We start from the raw sequence: 19,281 nt of genomic DNA on the forward strand, positions 1-19,281 counted from the left end.
TAATTGTCAAAATGAAATTATTATACCTCTAGTTTTCAGCAACAGACCACAAAATGACATCTGCCTCAAACACTTGGGTGTGCCTTTATAAGTGGGCAGTTTATACTCACTTAATTAGCCAAAACTTTAAGACTCAAATCCAAATGATCTTTGCATGATTAAAATGCTTGCAACACTAGAAAACTGGATAGGAAATAACACCCTAGAGTTATATGTTCCAGTCATCTACGTTCTGTCTGTATCTGTAAAAGAATAATCCTAATCTAGCTTGCTTTTATTGTTGCTATGAGAACAGTACTGGAATGAACAGCAGTCTAAATGCAACAAGGAATTCAGTAGATGTGCAGGTGGAGGATATCTGACAGACTGATTCTCAATATGTAGCCCAGGCTAGCTCTGAATTCCAGATCTTACCCCGTAACAGTGCTAAGATTACAGGCTTAAATTACTATACCTGGTCTTCATTATATAGCTGTTGTTGTTAATATACTCCTTTATTGTGTGTGTGTATGTATGTATGTATACACACATACATACACATATATATACATACAGGAGTTTAGTCTGCATGCATGCCTGTGCAGCATATGAATGTCAAAATAGTTGTGACCTTGGAATTGGGTCCTCTGGAAGAGTAGCCAGTGTTCTCAACCAGTTGCACAATCATCTCTCCAGTCCTGTTATTATATAATTTTTGAAAAAATAAAATTTGGGTCCTAGGCTGGCTCTGATGTATCTCATTAGAGACACTCAATTGTTTAGTTGGATCTGAATCAGTGTTTGTCACTTAGACATGAAAAACATAAGAAAACCTGGGCTGAGAAAGATTTCACTACTTCTGCACTATGCAAAACTGTAATTCTTTATAAAAGCAATTGCGTAAAATGAGGGGGGGAAAGTCCACTAGAATACTGTGCTCAAGAGAGCAAGCAGCAGCCATGAAACTCATAACTTGCAAAATATAAAGCCCCTGATTCCAGGAAATCTAATGTGTTCTACCACATGACTACAGAGACCTAATGTGTGTTCTCAAAAGTGAGTAATTTGGAGCTCACAGAGGGAAGGCCCACAGTGTGTTACAGTCATGTAGAATTGAATTGTGAATCCACGAATCTGATCTCCACTCCTAAGCAATCAATAACAGTCGGCGAAGGAACAATAACATATCTGTTATTGCCAGGGCTTATGTTCCCGCCAACCTTTTCGTACACTTCCAGTCACATTTATTAGCCGGGATGCCCTCTGCAGGAGCACTGTTTTTATAAGAACATCAGTGAAGGCTCAACAACTCGCTCAGGAGCTGCCTACAGACACTAATGTCTCAATTACTTTCCATCATGCATGCATACATAGGAAGTTGATGACAATCAACTTATCAGCAGGATAGATCCTGAACTATTACACCAATGAGCCATCAGAACGTCTAACTTAAGAGCAGATCTGCAGCTGGGAGATAGGTATCTAGGGGGCAGGATGTTAGGTTGTGACAAGGGACAACTGTCTTTAACTTAAGTTACAGCCAAATTCTCGACCTGGATCTGTTATTCAAAATCCTTCCAGGCCTCCCCCAACGGTGGCAAAGAAAGCTAATGTGCTTCATAGTAATTTGGGATTTGGGATCTTAGTACTATGTAAAAAACAGAACAGAGAGTGTCTATAAGGACTCCGAGTAGTAAGTTGCTTTAGAGTGCCAATCTATACCTGCCAGAACCCTTTCATTTATCGAAATCACTAAGTACACCATCATGCGAAGGAGAAGGACGTGAGAGAATCAATCAAGGATACAGAAAGCTGGGAGTGGAGGAGAAAAAGAATCAATCCTACAACACTGCTTGTCTCAAAAACCAAATCACATCAGGGCTTCCTTCATCCAAACCTTGATCCTGCTCCTCCTGGCTTCTCCCACTATCTAAGTGCACCGAGGACATTCCCGACTCTTCCTGCCAAGTTAAAATGAAAACGTTCTCAGTCTAGAAATGATTGAGGTGGTTTTCTTTAATCAAATTAGAGCAGCCAAATGTTCCTTTCAAAGGTAACTGTCTACTCTGCAGCTGTATGCAAACTACCACATCAAATGTGAGGGGAAATACCAATAGAATTGTGTCCTTACAGTGCTGAGCAGGGCTGTGGAGAAGGGAGACAAAGGCCTCACTGCCGCTCAGTACATTCCCAGGGAGCTTCCAGAAATGTGCTGACTTCACCAACTCCGAACAAAGTACTGAAACTTCCAGTATAGAATTAGCTATTTTAGGGAGGCGAGAACGTGGTGGGGGGAATTCCCCTTTAAAAACAGTTAGGTGACAATAGATAACCTTGAGTCATTTACCCTGGCGACCAAAGCCTGTAAGAGATATATTGAAAGACTGAGACTTCACTGAGAAAGAAAGGCCGAGCCGTGCTTTTTCACTTCCAGTCTCCACCAAAAACACACTGCACAGAGGGAAAAAAAAAAAAAAAAAAAAAAAAACCTGAGGATGAAACAAGCTGCCGCTGAGTTGGTAATGGTTCGTTTGCATGCAGAATTTATTCTTTTAAGTCAGACATGGGAAATTCCTACAATGAATTAATTTATAGTAAATTACATCTCTTAAGTTTTCTAGTTTGTTTCCCTTAGGGGAAAAATAATGGTTGGCCAACATCCCCAAGACGATGTCATGTAGTCTCTCTGGTTACGGTTACCAGATGTTGGCCTGGAGATGGTGCACTAGTGGTGTGAGACATACAATATCACAAGGAAATCAGACAGCTAGATGCAATGGGCATTAACAGAATGAGATCATGATTGTTCTAGAGGAGAAAAGCACCTCCTGAGTTCCAAGAAGGTGGATTACATAGGGCAAGCACTGAGCTCTCGGGACACCCCGACTTCTGAGCAGCTGCTCTTAGCTACTCTGCTCCTGCCAAAGTTTGTGGACTCATTCCTCGGCTCACCCTTCCTCCGACACACCAAACATAAAGACCACTACACAACGAGAATGTCTTACAAGGACCAAGCTGTTTTCAGTCTAGGCTAGGACCGTTCTTCACCCATTAAAGCAGCCAATGACACTGTAAAGCAGAGACTCACTCACTGCAACTATCTGTCTCCAGCCTCTCAGACAGCACCCAAGTCAAAGAAATAAACCCAGCTATAGGAGTGCAAGTACATGCACATACACATGCACACTGCACACTAGAGTTCAGTGAACTTTCTAGATTGGCGACAAGATAATGACCTCCAAGATGAAAAATAGATAAATTGAGTATTGAAAAAATAGCTTTTAGTTGTGAATACTTTTTTTATCCCTTTATTTCAACGTCATTAATCTTATCTATTTCAGTACATAATATTGTATAAGTCAGTAATATTCATACCGTGCTCATACTTTTACTGGAAGGTGTCCAGTGCCTGAGTACATGCTGTGAAGGTACTGTGGAGGAAGCAGGAAATAGAGCAAGAGCCAGGAGGTGAAACGGGGGAAAAGAGCAAGAAGAGGAGCTCACAGAGTCAGATGACAGCTGATCACAGGCACAGCTGCTCAGGGTCCCCACTGCCACGCTCATGCTCAGCACGAGAAAAAGACCACACTACGGTACGTGAATACTCTTGTGCATCTTAACAGTTGGTTTTCTCATTGACCCAAAAGCAAATTCTCCAAATCACACTCTCACAGTAATTCCCTACTCTAGATAAGTTTCTCAGAAACTGACTCAGAAACCAACAGGAGCAGGGAGAAAGAAGGCCCAGTTAGTAACTGTAGTAGGTACTGAGGCTTCACCAAGTTTGATGCAGAGTGGTAGGGAGGTGGCTCCGCAAGTCAACTGCTTGCTCTGCAAGCATGAGGAACAGAGTTCAGATCCCCATAAGCCTCATAAAAGCTGGACAGGCATAACCATTGCACACTATTCTAGCACCCCAGGTGAGTTTGCCGCCTAGGCGAGCCAGAATAGACTATCCTTGGCTTGATTGAGAGAGTCTGTCTCAGAAGATAACGGGAGAGCAACTGAAGATGCTTCCCAAAAATCAACCTTACCCACCCCAACACTCAGTTTGTGCACCCCATACATGTATTAACATATAAACACACACACACACACACACACACACACCAACACTCTTAAAGGAACAAAGCAAAATTCAGCATTTTATCAATATTCACAATATTTAACCTTCAACATAGAAAAGGTTAGGCAGACATACAGGAAAATGTGAGCTGTAATTAAGAGAAAAATCAGTCCTCAAAGGTAGATTCAGAAACGACATCATCTATAGGAGAACAAAGACATTAAAAAGATTATCATAAATATTATAATCTTACTCAAAAGACTGAAAGGGAAACACAAGTAAAACGAGGCAAAAACTGATGAGTAGGTATCAAGTCAAACTATCTGGTCGACCAAACAGTTACTAAAATTTAAATAGATTAAAATCATACAGACTATTTCCTAATTACAAAAGAACTTAATTAAAATGAAAAAACATTGGTAAAATTCTTTCTGTTTAGTAGCTTAAAAACCTATAGGTCAAAGAAAAAAGGTATAAAAATTTAAATATTCTGAATTGAATGAAACTATGGTATACTAAATTTGTAGGAAGCAGTTACATTAGCATAAATGCGTACATAAAAATATTGCAATTTTAAGGTAACAATAAAAATCCAACTAAGTATTAAAGGAAGGCAGTAGTAAATAAATGCCAAATAGAAAAAACAAGATAAATCAATAAAAGCAGCAATGACAATAAAAGAACAACCTCAGTAACAACCACCACAAAAGAACAACAAAAGCCAAGAAAGCGGAAACTACTAACAGGAAGAATAAAAGAATCCAGACAGTGAGGGGAGCAAGAACACAAACCCACCAAACTCAGATCCTAGATGGAATATACGCATCACATGAACATATTACAAGGTATGACTCATCCTATAGCAAAGTAAGAAAGACTCATGCTACCAATTTAAGGATGGAAACTACGTATATTGCCAAACGAGGTGATACAACTAGTTTGGAAAGTTTGGCAAATTTCTTTGAAAACTGAAACACACTTATGTTACGCCAAGTCAGCAACCCACTTCGAGATGTTTGTCCCAGAAACAAAAAACATATGTATATGTCTTATCGCTGTAAAGATCTACACATGAGAAGTCAAAGCATCCTTCATAATAGCCTCATTGTGGGAACAACACAAATTGACCACTGACGTGAATGAATAAACAAATTGTGATAAAATCAGGTAATGAGAAAGAATGAACCCGATAGAGTCAAGAGCATTAATGAATCTTAAAAAATTGTCAGGAGTCCAAGAAGGGGAGGCTACTGACTGCCAAGGCCCCGAAGGGGAGATTATTTTGGCAGTCACATCTCATGGGATGCTTAGCCAGATCAATGAATAAAATGAAATAAAGAGCGCATCACACTTAGGGTATTTCTGAAGGACATGGCTCATGACAGGGAAAAAGAACAAGAAAAACACAAAGGTAATCATAAACTCCAGGAAACAAAATGGTACAGGAAAGTCATCCCTTGAATAAAAAGTACACTAAAACAGGGCACAGTTTTAAACGCATGACGCAGAGCAAGAACTATCTAAAAGAAGGACTACAAAGGTCTTGACGAATTACAAAGTTTAACTTGTACAGAAGAAAACAGAAACACTCAACTCTTTGGCCATGTTGAACTCTATATGGTTGTAATTGGTACAAGCGTTTTAGTGGCATTCAGAGTCTCTAGATTAACTTTACCTGAAGCAGGGAAGAGAACTCAGGTATTTAACAAGTAACAAGCACCGTGTTGTCAAATGGACTGCAGAGCAGACAGAAGTTAGGGTCTCTTCTAACTAGAGCAGAATGTAAGTTAACAAACTTGATGCCTTGGGAAACTGTTTAAAAAACTACTTTATAAAATAAAAATATCAAAAAACTTTAAAAAAATCAACAATTGAAGAAAACCCAACTCTCATCTTTAGACTAGGAAGTCCAAAGATGGTGTTTCAAGTTAATATTAGTAATATAGAACTGGCTTATTATCTGTATTTATGGCAGAAGCTGCCATCAGCACCAACATCACTATTAACAGATGAGTGTGGAGGGCTGGAATTACAGCGCAGGCGCGTTATTTTTGCTCTATTTTGGAACCACATCTTGGTTTTAGTTGTTTGTCATGTAATTAAAGTACTTCTGTATATGCACCAAATACTAATGTCTTGGCTACAGAAAAAGAGTGACTATATGTGGAGGTGGTCAATTCTTTAGCCTTCTTTCCACTATGATGTGGTAAAGGTTCCCCCCACTTGAGTCTATCTGGTTTGAACTAACCTGTAACCAACAAAATTCGCAAAATTGTTTTCAGGGGCGCTGGCTTTTGCAACCCAAAGGTACCACCTGAGCCCATACTCTGAAGGTTCTGGTTCTTAAAGAAAGCCTAAGTCAGGTGTACTTGCTCTGAACAACTCCAGATCGAGTACCCAGGCTGTATCTACCCATCCACCAACGCACTTACGCTACCAGCCTTGGAAATACACAATATTAAATGAATGAAATTCCTCATTATTGGCTCTTCCTTCCAGCTTCTATCTGAGACATCTGCAGACAGAGATACACTACCTTCACTGTGCAGAACTCCCACCCACTACATCCGAGAAACATAAAAAGCCGTGTTAACTGTGTTAAACTTCCAAGTTTTGAGGCAACTCATGACACATTAACACTAATCCACACAACATCACTTTGATGGTAAAGTGTAACCAACTTTAAACCAAAAACTGGCAACAACCTTCCTCCTCTGCAAACTCCGTTATTTAACCTCCAGTAGCATACTTGATCATGATTGGGGATAGCACACTTTTTGTTTTCTTTGTTTTGCTTTTGGCTTTCTACTGTCCTTCCTTCCTCAAAATAAATGTTTATGGTTGATCATGACCAACTGACAGAATGGCCTACTAGCAAATCAGAGATGAAGATGAATTCAATCCTAGCACAAAAATAATTTCTGGAGCTGGGTCTCGGAGCTTACATTAACCATAGGAAACCTGTACCAGTCATTTTATAAAAATTCTTAGTTCAGATAAAGGAAACTGTCATGTCTCCACCAAAACAGCTTAATCAAATCTGAGGGGGAGAAAGATCACTTACAGTAAATATCATTATAATGTACTATTATTCATACAAAGTTACAGTTGAGGGAGAACTCACAAGGGGAGTACCCCAAGGTTTAATTTGTTTGCCAATCATTACATTATTAAACAGATCCTGCTTCCTAACACCAATTTACTGCCATGAACTCAACCACATACTGTCATTAATTATTAGACTATCTCATGTTAAACTGAAACTTGGTGTTAGTTTTCATTTTATTATCAATGATCCTATTATAAAAGGGTAAGATTCTTCAGTTTATCTACCCACACATTTACCTAACTACTTAACAAAATACTTGATGCTATTCCGCACACAGGAAGTAATGCAGTGACAGGAGAAATCTTATGCCAATGGTACACATCCATTCTTACAAGCAATAATGGAATAGGCAATGTTAACAATGTAACCATTTAACAACAGTCAAAATAAGATCCCCAAGAAAAGCAATCAGTGTGGCTTATTCCTGTAGAATTCTGGGAAAGACTCCTTTGACTTTATTCACTGAATATGCAAGGGCTCCAGGGCTTCATCAACATGGCCGAATTTTTTGCTCCTTTAGGACCCTGTATGACATCAGGAAGCTTGAGACTAGTTGCTAGCCCAAATTCTTTCCTTCTTTCTCAACCTAACATGCACCGGTGGTTTCTCTCTTCTCTCCTCCCAGTGTGTGAAGTCTTTGCTGACACATTGTTTCACCCTAGACCAGTCTCCACTTGTCTAATAATGGATTCAGCTCTTTATCAACACAAGTAAAAAAAAAAAGTACCATTTTCTTCATAAATGAGCCTGAGATTTGTACCAATGGATCCAACTGCACACAGATCGTACTGAGATCAACTTCTGTCCAAGCCAGTCAGAACAGAGAGAAGAGAGAGCAAAACTCTAAAGACCTTGCCTCTGCAAAAGCAGCTGGTATATCTCTGATCCCAGTTGGCATCAGTGGTAGTTTAAAAGTCCAGAAGTTCATTAAGTTAAATAGCAACAGTTACAATAATTTAGAATAATATGTAGGATGGTACAATTTTCAGACTTCATCTTTGCTTACGGGTTGGGGTATAGGGGAGACATTTCATCACATGACAGCTGTGTGGGTCACATTTCAACATGGATCTCAGTGCTAGAAACTATTACATTCTTCTGGGACATCATAGCACAAGGTTGAGAAACTATCAACTCGACTCTTTTATTTATCATTCTTTCATACAACGTAAAGATTTCAAGGGGCCCTTTGGTTGATACCCCCTTTCCTATGACATCACTGATTAGCTATATATTCATTTTCTTGCCACAGGATATACGTGATCACCAGGCACTTTCTGCCTCAGAAAACCCACAACCAGGATTAATTGTGATGGATTCATCTATTTTATGTAACAGTTAATATAAGAGAATATACATTCCAACTGCCACACCAGAGCCAACGTTGTCAAGGAAGGCATGTATACAGGGAGAGGGATTATTGTGAGTGCACCAAAAGGCCGTGTAAATCCCTGGTCCAGAAACACAGGGAGCACTGCAGAATGTGCAGGGAAGGACCCCAATTGTGAGTCTGACTCCAAGTCAAGCCAAAGAAACAGATGTAAGAAGGGCATCTATAGGAACCAGAACGGTCTGATTTCCCACAAATAACAAGTGCACATAATGCACATAAAAATACCACAAAAGTCAGTGATGAGAAGAAATAAGGGTAACCAGGAAACATTTGAAATGTTATTGTGCATCTGAAGGTCTCAACAGACTTCATGCGTGCTTTTATTACAGTTAACATGTTCGAGTCTTCCAATATCAGTGTCAACCTGAAATATTTCCTAAAACATAATGACTGTGCGTTCTAGTACTGTTAATTGACGAGTTTATGTTTCATAAATAAATGAAATATAGAAGGTTAAATGAAACACCCAAACACTGGTTATACTTCCAGAGGACCCAGATTTGATTACCCGGCACTCACATGAAAGCTAACAAGCATCTGTCACTCCAGATTACAACAGAAAACTCGGATACCATTCAAAATACGGTCTAGTGGTTTATTTGTTCCAATGTGCAACAGGCTATTTATAAATATTAAAACAGCAACTTTATCAACTGAAATCCAAATGAAAAGATATTAAGGCATATTTGATATGTGAATTGAGAACAAAAATTCTGGTATAATGAGAGATTCATTCACTTTTGTCCCCAAAACACATCAACACCAAAATTATCCAACAACACCAGTAAGACAGGAATGTAAAAATTAAGGGAGGGAGGAAAAAAATGTTTTCAAAAGGAAATCTTTGGAGATTGGTTTACTGCAAATGAGAAATTCTAACTACACTCTCGGTACACATAAATACTGGCAACTGACAACTGCTCCAGACTGGAAGAGATCTAAACAATGGGTCTGAAATAAACTAGAAACATTATTTTTAAAACAAGGACCAATCTCCATGGAAACTCATTGACCTGCGTCTTAACCAAGACTACCATAAGGACTGTTCAGCTGTGTATGCTTCCTTTAAACAGATCTCCCTTTTCCTCGGCTCCACAGGGAGGTTCCATGACTTCCAGGATGAGATACTTACACACAAAGGAATTCAACTACTGAGCTAAAGCCTCAGCGTTACCAAATTCATCTACAGGAAAAAAGCTAGCAGAATGTCACCATGTAAAAACATCTGTTTACAGCTCTGAAGACTGCAGCTTTTCAGGAACTCAGAGAAGGGAAGAACACAAATACTTACACACACTGAAGTTTAAATGGGGACCTGACCCTGTTTTCACTGAAGCAAGCCTCCCCCAAAACAGATTATTCACCCACAAAGCAACAATTTTATTAATGAGGGCTCCAGCGAATTAAGACCTCTGAAAACCTGGCTTTACAATTCATAATGAAATATAAATATATCATGTTCTTAAAATCACATGGCTGATCTTCTTTTATACTATCTACACATTGCTGAAGTTTAAAAAAGAGAAAATAATCAGAGCTACAAATCTCATTTTCCTTCGCCTTAAAAAGAGTAACTAAGTACTTTAATAATGACTTAATTGCTCAAAACATTTGAGTAAAAATTTTATTTTCCAACAGGCAAACAACTTGGCTTCCAGAGCTAGTCACTGAATCTGAACTATTCGTGTTGCTGCTCTGACAAACTTACAGTTTGGGGTGACATAGGCAGCCCGTTACTTATGCCCCACAGCAGGGAGGAGGATCTCAGACTAGTTTTATGATGATCCTAATGTTCATTCACTGGCAGCAGAACTGACCCCGGTGTCTTTCCTTACAAGTAGTTTTTAGAAAAGATGTCCTTCCTCAACACTTGCTCAAATCCCTGGAGCTCAAGTGTTCACACATCTTAGAGGCACATCAAGGACTTTTCATAAGTCAACATGTGTGTCCCCGAGTAAATTTAACCTGCATATATTGAGCAACTCTGATTAGTGTTTTGTGTATCTCATCTACACAATCGGCAAATTCCTGTAACTAAACTGTCACATGCAAAAGCAGCTTCATAGACCTGCAGGTTAAGGGCAGGGAAGCAACAGCTGAAACAAAGAGGAGACGGTCTCCCGAAGCTACGCTGGATTCAACTTGCCAAGCAGCAGGAATGACGCTGACCTTCTGCCTCTGCTCCTCAAGAGTTCTGGTATGACATTCATGCACCATGTCTAGCTTAGAAAAGTACATTTTAAAAGAGATGATTTTAGAAAACAAGGAAGAAATAAAGGCAGGAAGGAAGGCAAGAAGGAAGGAAGCAAGCAAGTCAGCCAGCAAGCTGGCCAAGTGTCAAAGAGCACACCTTGAATCTCAGCACTTAGGAGCAGAACCAGGCAATCGAGTTAGAAGCTGGCCTTGTCTACAGAGTTCCAGGACGGCCAGGGCTACATAGAGAAACCTTCTCAGATAAAACAAAAAAACAAAAACAAAAACAAAAAAAAGAAAGTTCGTAACAATTCCCTCTGACTCATTCATTTCCCTACCCTGCTTCTGTTTTCTAGAAGCTGCCCCAGCACACAGTAGGCCCTCACTATATACCTGGTGCACAAACAGAATGCGGATAAGACAAGTATTATTCCAGCTCTGTGTCTTGGGTTTGGGATGGCAAACAGAACTCACCTGTGGAATGGAAACACCGCAGTCTTAGTCTGACAGAGTCTCCAGAGCTCAAGATTATGAACTGAAAACCAGAGCAGATCTGTGCGCACGACACAGTTGGCTCATCGAGCCTGGGACATACCAAGTGCAGGTGAGCAAGAATGTAAAGTCAGTGGTGCTGTGCAACCTCAGGGGTGGGGGTGGGGCTCTCGCACCAACAGAAAACAGTCTGCCTTTCTGGTAAGTCCGTCAGAATTAAGTCTTAAAACTTTGAAAAAAACTATTATGTTTATTGTGCTCTTAGAGGCTCACAGGCTTAACTACGTGTGGGTAGGGACTGTAATTATAATCAATTACTTATGGCTTGAAGGCACTTAAAAAAGCATCTGCCCTTTTAAACAATCTTTTAAAAACCCGGGCTTATGAATATAAACTTACCCCAGGAGAGATAACAAATTACAGTTTCAGGGGTTCGGTTTTTGACATTCTCCTTCAGAAGGAAAAGAACTGTCACTTAGAAAAGTCAAGGGATTTCCTAAGACTGTCCTTAAATAATACAAACTTCTTAAAGTAGAATTTTTAGTTTATCCAAATAGGTCATTGGGGTGGGGGTTGGGGACAGGAGGTTGGGTAGTGGAGAAGAAAACCAAAAGAAAGAGAGATGGCAGTTTGTGGGGGTGATGGTATTAGTTAAAACATGGGGTCTGTTCACTAATCTCATGGCATAGAGCCAATCAATTGCCTTTGCTGCCAAATTCAAGGTATGGGTGGCCCAGTAGCTTCCAGTGTCGTGTAACAGGTTCCTCCAATATTAAGACATTCCATCCGACAGGAAGCTCTTTAAACAGGAAGGTAAACAATTCAGAATAGCTTCAGGAAGGCCTTGAAATCGACCAGACTCACTACTCTCCTTCTTGCTATATAAGCGAGTAAGAGATGAGTGTCCCTCTCGGAAGATCAGAGTCACATCTCCAAAAGACTCAAAGACTCGATGAGCTGTCTCCAAAATGCAGAAACCAGCCTAGCTGCCTGGAAGAGATTGAAAGGAACTGAGGTTCCTGAAGCTGCCCCAGGCTGGGCAGTGTGCTCCTGGTTCCTAGCTCTGTGAGCTATCCCATGATGGGGTGGGCTTCGCTCATTAGCTTTTCAGCCCCTGTATGTAACCACACTTCCATATCCATTTAATAATCCCCCCCCCCAAAATTCACCAAGCTGGGACTTGGGTGGCATTTGTGCTCTGCTCTGTTGTGGCCTCCCCAGGAAATATTATACAGCAGACTTACTGTGTCTAGACAGGAATCTGACTTGTTCTGTAAAAACGTCGGATAATGACGCCTTCCTGGGGACCTGTTCTGGGCCAAGGATCTGAAAATCTCTGACATATCCCGTTTATTTTCACCTACTTTCTTGCTTTATCCTCACAACTCTAAGTAGTCAGGAAGGTGTCATAAGAGGTAAAATAAATTTAGAAAGCGTATTTTTCTTTTGCTTATAAGCAAATATTTCTGAAATTCACAGTTCAAAAATCACACTGCGGAGTCAACTGAAACAGTCTAGAGACTCACCAATCACAAGAGGATGAAGCAGGACAGGGTGAGCTGCCTTTCCAAAAACTCTTCTGCTATGAGAACTTGTAATGAACTGCATAACCAATGAATAGGCTATACCAAGGTGTTCCTTTGGAAGAATGCTACTTTATGTACATGTGTGATTCCCTTTTATCTGGACACCCCACAGGTAACAGACAAATTAAACTGATATTAAATTTTAATGTTGAAATTCATCCTTTGGAACAACTGCAGTGGTCCAGTAGTGACTCAGAGAGCCGGCATGCGCAGTTCAGGATCACAGACTTCTGTGAAGAACTTTTTCTTTTTTAGTAAGACACAGACAGACAGACAGACAGACAGACGCACAGATGGTAATCCACTTTTAGTAAAACCTGACTATCTAGAACTCATTCTCATTACCTCTTCTTGCTGTCACACCCCATGCCCCTGCCACCTAGATAAAGCCAAGGTACAATGGGGTCCTTCATTTACATTGTCTTTTTACTTATTCATGTAATGTGATTCACTTCTGAGTCTGACTACACTGAGAACGAAGTGCTACCAAAAAACCAAAACCAAAACCAAAAAAAAAAAAAAAAAACCCCAACCAAATAAAAAAACCAACCAAACCAAATACCAAAGCCAAGCCTAGTAGAGGAATTAAAAACCCCTTAGTGACCCCTCCAGCAAGATTCTGTAGACTCTGAGTGTGTGGAGGGCTTGGTATTTCAAAGGTCAGTCTTGCTCTCTCATTCTGATGACTAAAGGTACAATGTCTGACTTTCTGTAAGAGATTTAGCTGCGCACCGGGGCACACAGTAGGCACACATTTGCTAAAATGAGAGGATTCTACAGGAATGAGAGGAGACGAAGATGCCAAGATCCCTCTAATAGAGAAGCTGAGAATGGTAAACTCATCACCTAATTTGTAGAAAGGTCTCTGCATTCCCTTTTAACTTCCAACTGTGCATCTGCTCAAAAAAGAATAAAAAGCACAATGGGGAAATCCTGGCATCTTCCAGAAAACACCATCATCTTCAATCACAGGAGAGTTGGTGAAGAATGCCTCCCCACCCACCTGCACAACTCTTCCAGGAAAAACAGAGGCTTTAAGTCAGACCATACCAGCCCACAGATACTAAATGATACGTAAGCTAACAGTCTGAGAAGCAAAAGTCCTCCCTCTTCAACCTCCCCTCTCCCTCCCTCTTTTCACTCAGACAGGGTCTATTGTAGCGCAGGCTGGCCTGGAACTCTAGATCTTCAAGACAGACATTTTCAAACAACACTTAACATTAGGATAAATTGTTGAAACTTCTAAACTTCTGAGACCATCAGAAGTCATTCCACATATATGAAAATATATGAACGTATGAATATATATATACATATATTCTACACACACACACACACACACACACTAGCCACCACTCTGGGTGTGATTGGCAAACACATTCTTCCACATTTCTGCATTTTCTTAAACGTTAGTTACATTATACTCCACCCCTAAAGTTTCCTTCTAATCATCACAAGCTGGATAAACTGTCTCACTATGTCTCTCAAAAATTCGCCCATGGACGGGAAAAGTTAAATAAGGGCTGGAGGGACGTTTCTGGGGTTGTCTGGTTTTGTCCCTAAAAGACACCCAACGCCCCCAGATCCCTTGGGGCAAACCGAGAGAAAGCTCTTCAGAATTGCGTGGCTGCCGGGAAGTCACCGCAGGTCTCCTTTTCTCACCGTTTCTCTCTGGGGAAACTCAATTCTTACTCTAGTTGGGTCATCAGCCACCCCTGGCCCAGCACCTTCCCTGACCCAATAGCCAGGGCTCCAGGCTCACCTGACCACGTTGGGGTGCTCAAAGGTCTCCAGGTGCCTCAGCACCGCCACCTCGCGGATGGTGGAGAGCGGCATGCCCTCCTCTCCGGTCTGCACTCGCACGCGCTTCAGAGCCACGAAGCGGCCACCGTTCTTCAGGTCGCGGGCCTTGAACACCTTCCCGTAGGCACCTTCTCCGATCTCTGCCACGCACTCATACTGCTGGTCCGCGCGGCTCAGGCTGTCCTTCTCCATGCTGGCTGGAGGCTGCCGGCGGGGCACAGTGGAACCGGGACGCACACTCGTTGCCTTCCAAGGCTCGGGGAAGCCCGGAGTCGGTCTCGCGGCCACCGGGCTGGACAGACCGACCTCCTCGCCGGCGGGAGCAAAGCCGGGCGCAGCCGCCGGGAAACTCCGCCTAGCCGAGTCGCCGCGCCGCCGCCGAGCTCCGATCCCTCCTCTTCCCCCTCCGCGGCGATTACATAGTCTGCCCACAATCTCTGCACCTAGGAGGAGGAGACGGGAGGACAAGGAAAAAGTGTGATCAGACAGCCCGGGAGACTGCCACCGGGTTCCACCAGCTCCCCTCCTCCTCCCCTCTACTCGCACGGGCTGCCTAATCCGGCCGGACTTCTCCGAGAAAAACCCAAGTTACTTTTCTTCCCCAGCAGGGCTCGTGCAGCCCTCGCGAGCAGAGGTTGCTGGGGGCCCCTCGGGGATGAGCGCCGCGCGGGGCGCAGCGGGACGAGAGGGGGCGTGCCGAGCAACCCAGAGTGTGCCGGGAGCGCGGGGGAGGGGAGGCGCCGGGCGCGTCAATGTCACGGCCCAATATTTATACCTATATCGTTTTCTCCACTGCCCTCTGACTCCGGGGACCTGGACGTGCGGGGGTACCGGGCGTCCTGGGGAAGTTCGGAAGCTGGCGTGAAGGCACCGGGGGTTCACCCATGTGGGGTTCCCAGGACCCTGTTACCCAATGCTGGGAATATGCGAATATAGGGGTGTTTGAGACTCGGAAATTGCTTCCTTTCTTCCTACTTTCAGTTTTTCTACCGAGAGACATTTAAAAGGGACTCGCTCACCCAAATGGTCTTTGGGGTATGGCAAGCTTAGTGGGAGACGTAATTCTGCCTCTGACTCGGAGGACCTCCCTGGTGGAAACTCAGGGAGGACAGAGCAGCTGGTAGGGGAGGTCTGGGGCTACTAGAGGTGGGGGAGCAAGGGGCCCAGGAAGGGGGAAACTGTCCTGCCCCTCGCCCCCGCCACACACACACACACACACACACACACACACATACACACACACACACAAAGGTCCCAGGGGTGTGGGAAAGGCAGGTCCGTCACACTTTCGCTCGACCTGTCCTGAAAAAAGTAACTTCAGGACTTAGCTAACCCTGACTGGTCCTAAAGTTTTGAAATGGGCGCAAAAGCAACCACCCTCACGACGGTGGGAGGGGGGCGGGGGGAGTAAACGTAGGTCTCCGGGTTGTGAGAGGGGACTGCCCTTGTGCAGGGACTACCGAACCTCCCCCGGCATCCGGGGAGGTTGGGACGGTTGTAGGTCGGTAGCTGAGAAGGCTGCTCGGTTCCCTACAGGCTGCAGGCCAGGTCCCACGCGTGGTCGGGCGCCCCCTCCCCGTTCAGTTGTTGGGGATGACAGAGTGAACCTTCCCGCCCCACAAAGGCCTCGGTCTGGGCTGGACCTTGGTCCAAGGCAGCCTCACGTCCGGAACCGTCGGCATGCGTTTACCTGCCCCGCACCCCCCCTTCCCTGCTGGCTCTTCTGCCCAGAATTAAAGAACACATGGCGCGACCCCCACTGGGTGCCGACGGAGCACTGCGCGGCCAAGGCACAGCCTCTCCTGGCTCCTTTGAGAGCTTTCCTAAAAAGCTGCGGAAAGGACCCCCCCCCCCCCCCGCAGCCCTAGCCCGGGGGTCCGAGCCAGGTCGAGGGCCACACAGGTAGCGGGAGCAGCGGCCTCGGAGCCCCACCTCCCCCTCCGGCTCTGTACATCCCGGGCTCTCGGAGGCCGCAGCCGTCCCACCCCCGCGGGCCTTCACCCCTCCGGGCCGGAGCGGCGGTGCCTAGCCCCCTCCCCTCCTCCACTTTTTTGTTGTTGTTGTTGCTTTCCCACGCTGGCTGAATGTGACTTGACCCCATTTCAAAAAAGTTTGACATAGTGCTTCAACATTTCCGCATTCCTCCGCGACTACAAAGGCTGCAGCCGCCTCCTTCTGCTTTCTGTCTCTGCTCTCTGTCTTCGCACTCAATGAAATCCTTCATGAGCCTCTCCCGAAGCCTTGCCAAACGCCGCAAGGGTCGCCACCAGCGCAGCGAGGGGAGGCCGCCCTCGGGACCGCGATCCGCGCGTGTGCGCAAACGCAGATGCGCCCGCGCAGATACGCCCACGTGCACAGGGACGAGTGCGCCGCCGAGCCCCGGGCTGCTCTTGCCCAGGGTGTGCATTTGAACTGCAAAGCTTCAAATTAAGCCAAGTCAACTTGGAGCGTGAGGCAAGCGTGCATGCTTGCGGGGCTTCAACCCCGGTGGGCTGCGTGCACTCCTCCGTTCACACCGCGCCCGAGGGGTCTCCACCGGGAAGCCTGGGCGAACGTTTTACTCCTTAGCGGGGAAGACGGGGCCCGTACCCACAGTACAGAGGGAACTTGCACGGGGAAAATCAACGTGGGGGGCTCGGAAACACATTCTCCAGCACGAAATCCCACCCAGACGGTGCATATGCAACTTTAAATGTGAGCGCGTCCAAGTAGAGTCAGTTTGGGGAAGCTCCATGAGAAGTGAACATGTGGGTATTTTGCACACGATTCTGTTCAAGCTCGCCTAGGGCCCTGATGTCGGGGTGTCTCGAGTCTGGGAGGTTCCTCTCGAGACCTCTAGCTTCCCCCAGCTGGCCCCCGTAACTCACCCAGTCTCAACTAAGGGGTTAACCCAAGAGGATTCCGAGGGGCCACACACCCTCCCTGCACCCCTTTACCCTCACCCACCACGATCTTCGCCGGGGACCCCCGCCCCTCAGCCCACCCACGCGAGCCCGTGGTTCCTTACCTGCGGTCCAGGGGCGCCGGCCTCCTGCGTAGCTGGAGTGTCTGTCGGCCCCCCGCACGTGTTCGCCCTGCGGAGCAGGTAACTGACTACTGTGGCCCGGGCGAGCGGCGCTCCGCGGGCAGGGGGTGGGCACAGCGGAGGAGGGCTGAGGGACTGCGGAGGGCGCCGCCCGCGGGGCAGCGGGGGAGCCTTGGAGGCCTCGGGGCTCTGGCCGCGGCTGGGGGCCCGAGTGGAGGAGGCTGCACGGGCTGGGCGGGGACCTGCGAGCTTCGGGGGGCCCGAGACCCACCCGGAGGCGAGTGTGCAAATTAAAGCCTTCCGGAGCTAGCGAGCCAGGCCCGGCCCCGGCTGTGCTCCCCAGCGATCGGCTCAGAACGGGGGGCCCGGAGGGCGGGGGAGAGTTAAATGAAAATTTCCGGTTCTCACTGCAACCACTCTAGTGGGGGAATCTCGCGACTGAAAATAAGTCGCGTGAAAGGGATCCGGTGGGATGTGGCGTCGGGGGGTCTTCAGGTTTTCTGCACCTAAGGTCTGCCTGAGTTGGCTTGTTGACAGGGTGAGGCCGGGTGGGGGTGTATCAGTCGGATGAAGACTGATCAAAACAAAAACAGCAGTAATTGTGGGGGGGGCGGGGTGGTAGATAACAACACTTTTCTACGCGCAGAAATCGGACCTTATTAAGGAGTGGGGTGTGGGGGAAGAAGATTGTCAGGATGTTATGCAGAAAAGAAAATACCAGTCTGTCCAAGCACTTTTCACTTTCAGCTTGAGCTACATTTGTTTTGTTTTCTCTCACTTCCTTTCGGCCTCACAAAGCCCTATCTTTTCCTTTTGGACGAGGCTATGGTTTGGGAATTGCCCAGCAATCTTGTGGTTAACGATCTATTTGAAGGGGCTGGCGGGGTCACAATTATTAAGTGGTTAGAAACTGTTAAGGGCTCACCGAGGTATTTCTGGAGAGTTAAGAAGATTCCATTTCAGTATGAAAATATAACTGCAAAGCATTAGACACGTGCACATGTAAAGAAGAGTGCTTAATTTAAGTGCTTTATTGGGGATTTTTGAAATTTGAAAATTTGTAAGAATGTCTCTTTTTATTGGATGCAGTTACTTCAGGTGAGAACTTTTTGGAGAGGGGAAGGAAAGATCTTTAAAACTTTCTTCAAGAAGAAAAAGAAAATAGCTATCTTTGAAAATAATTCGATGTTTCCCCAAGTCTGTTACTGTAGAACTTGAAACTTTTAAAGATCTTAAAGCAAGAGAGAACAGGGAGGGGGAATTTCTGTACTTTGTGGAAAAAGCAACAAAATTCAGTCTAAATTAGAAATACTGCTTGTAAGAATGTTTTTTTTAATTAGACCATGCTATAAATTTCACGATTTTTTTTTACCTTTTTAAAATTAATTCTGTTACAATGTGAAGCAAAGTTAAAGGGATAAGAGTTACTACAGAAAACTGCTGATTTTTACTAAGGATGCATTGTGGTGATTTTTTTAAATAATAAAAATGAGTAATGATGCACCTTTAAACTTACAGGACACATTTTGTGTTTGAGTACATCCTCTAATAAAACCTATTTTCTGAGCAAATGTTTATGGTTTCAGACATATCCACACAAAGCAGATTATTAGATCTTATATTTATGAAAGTATC

The 19,281-nt window shown here is 44.5% G+C and overlaps 1 protein-coding gene across 1 annotated transcript in view; it reads right to left on the reverse strand.

Moving 5' to 3' along the window:
• Positions 1-14,813, reverse strand: part of CDK6 (cyclin dependent kinase 6) — a gene marked incomplete at both ends in the record, with an annotated part of 167,544 nt that extends 152,731 nt beyond the window's left edge. The window contains one exon of the mRNA XM_080936408.1: positions 14,581-14,813. Coding sequence (XP_080792534.1) covers positions 14,581-14,813 — 233 coding nt within the window. The remainder of the gene's footprint in view (positions 1-14,580) is intronic.
• Positions 14,814-19,281: the final 4,468 nt, after the last annotated feature.

The sequence above is a fragment of the Micromys minutus genome (genome assembly GCF_963924665.1).
Source record: "Micromys minutus genome assembly, chromosome: 23".
NCBI lineage: Eukaryota > Metazoa > Chordata > Mammalia > Rodentia > Muridae > Micromys > Micromys minutus.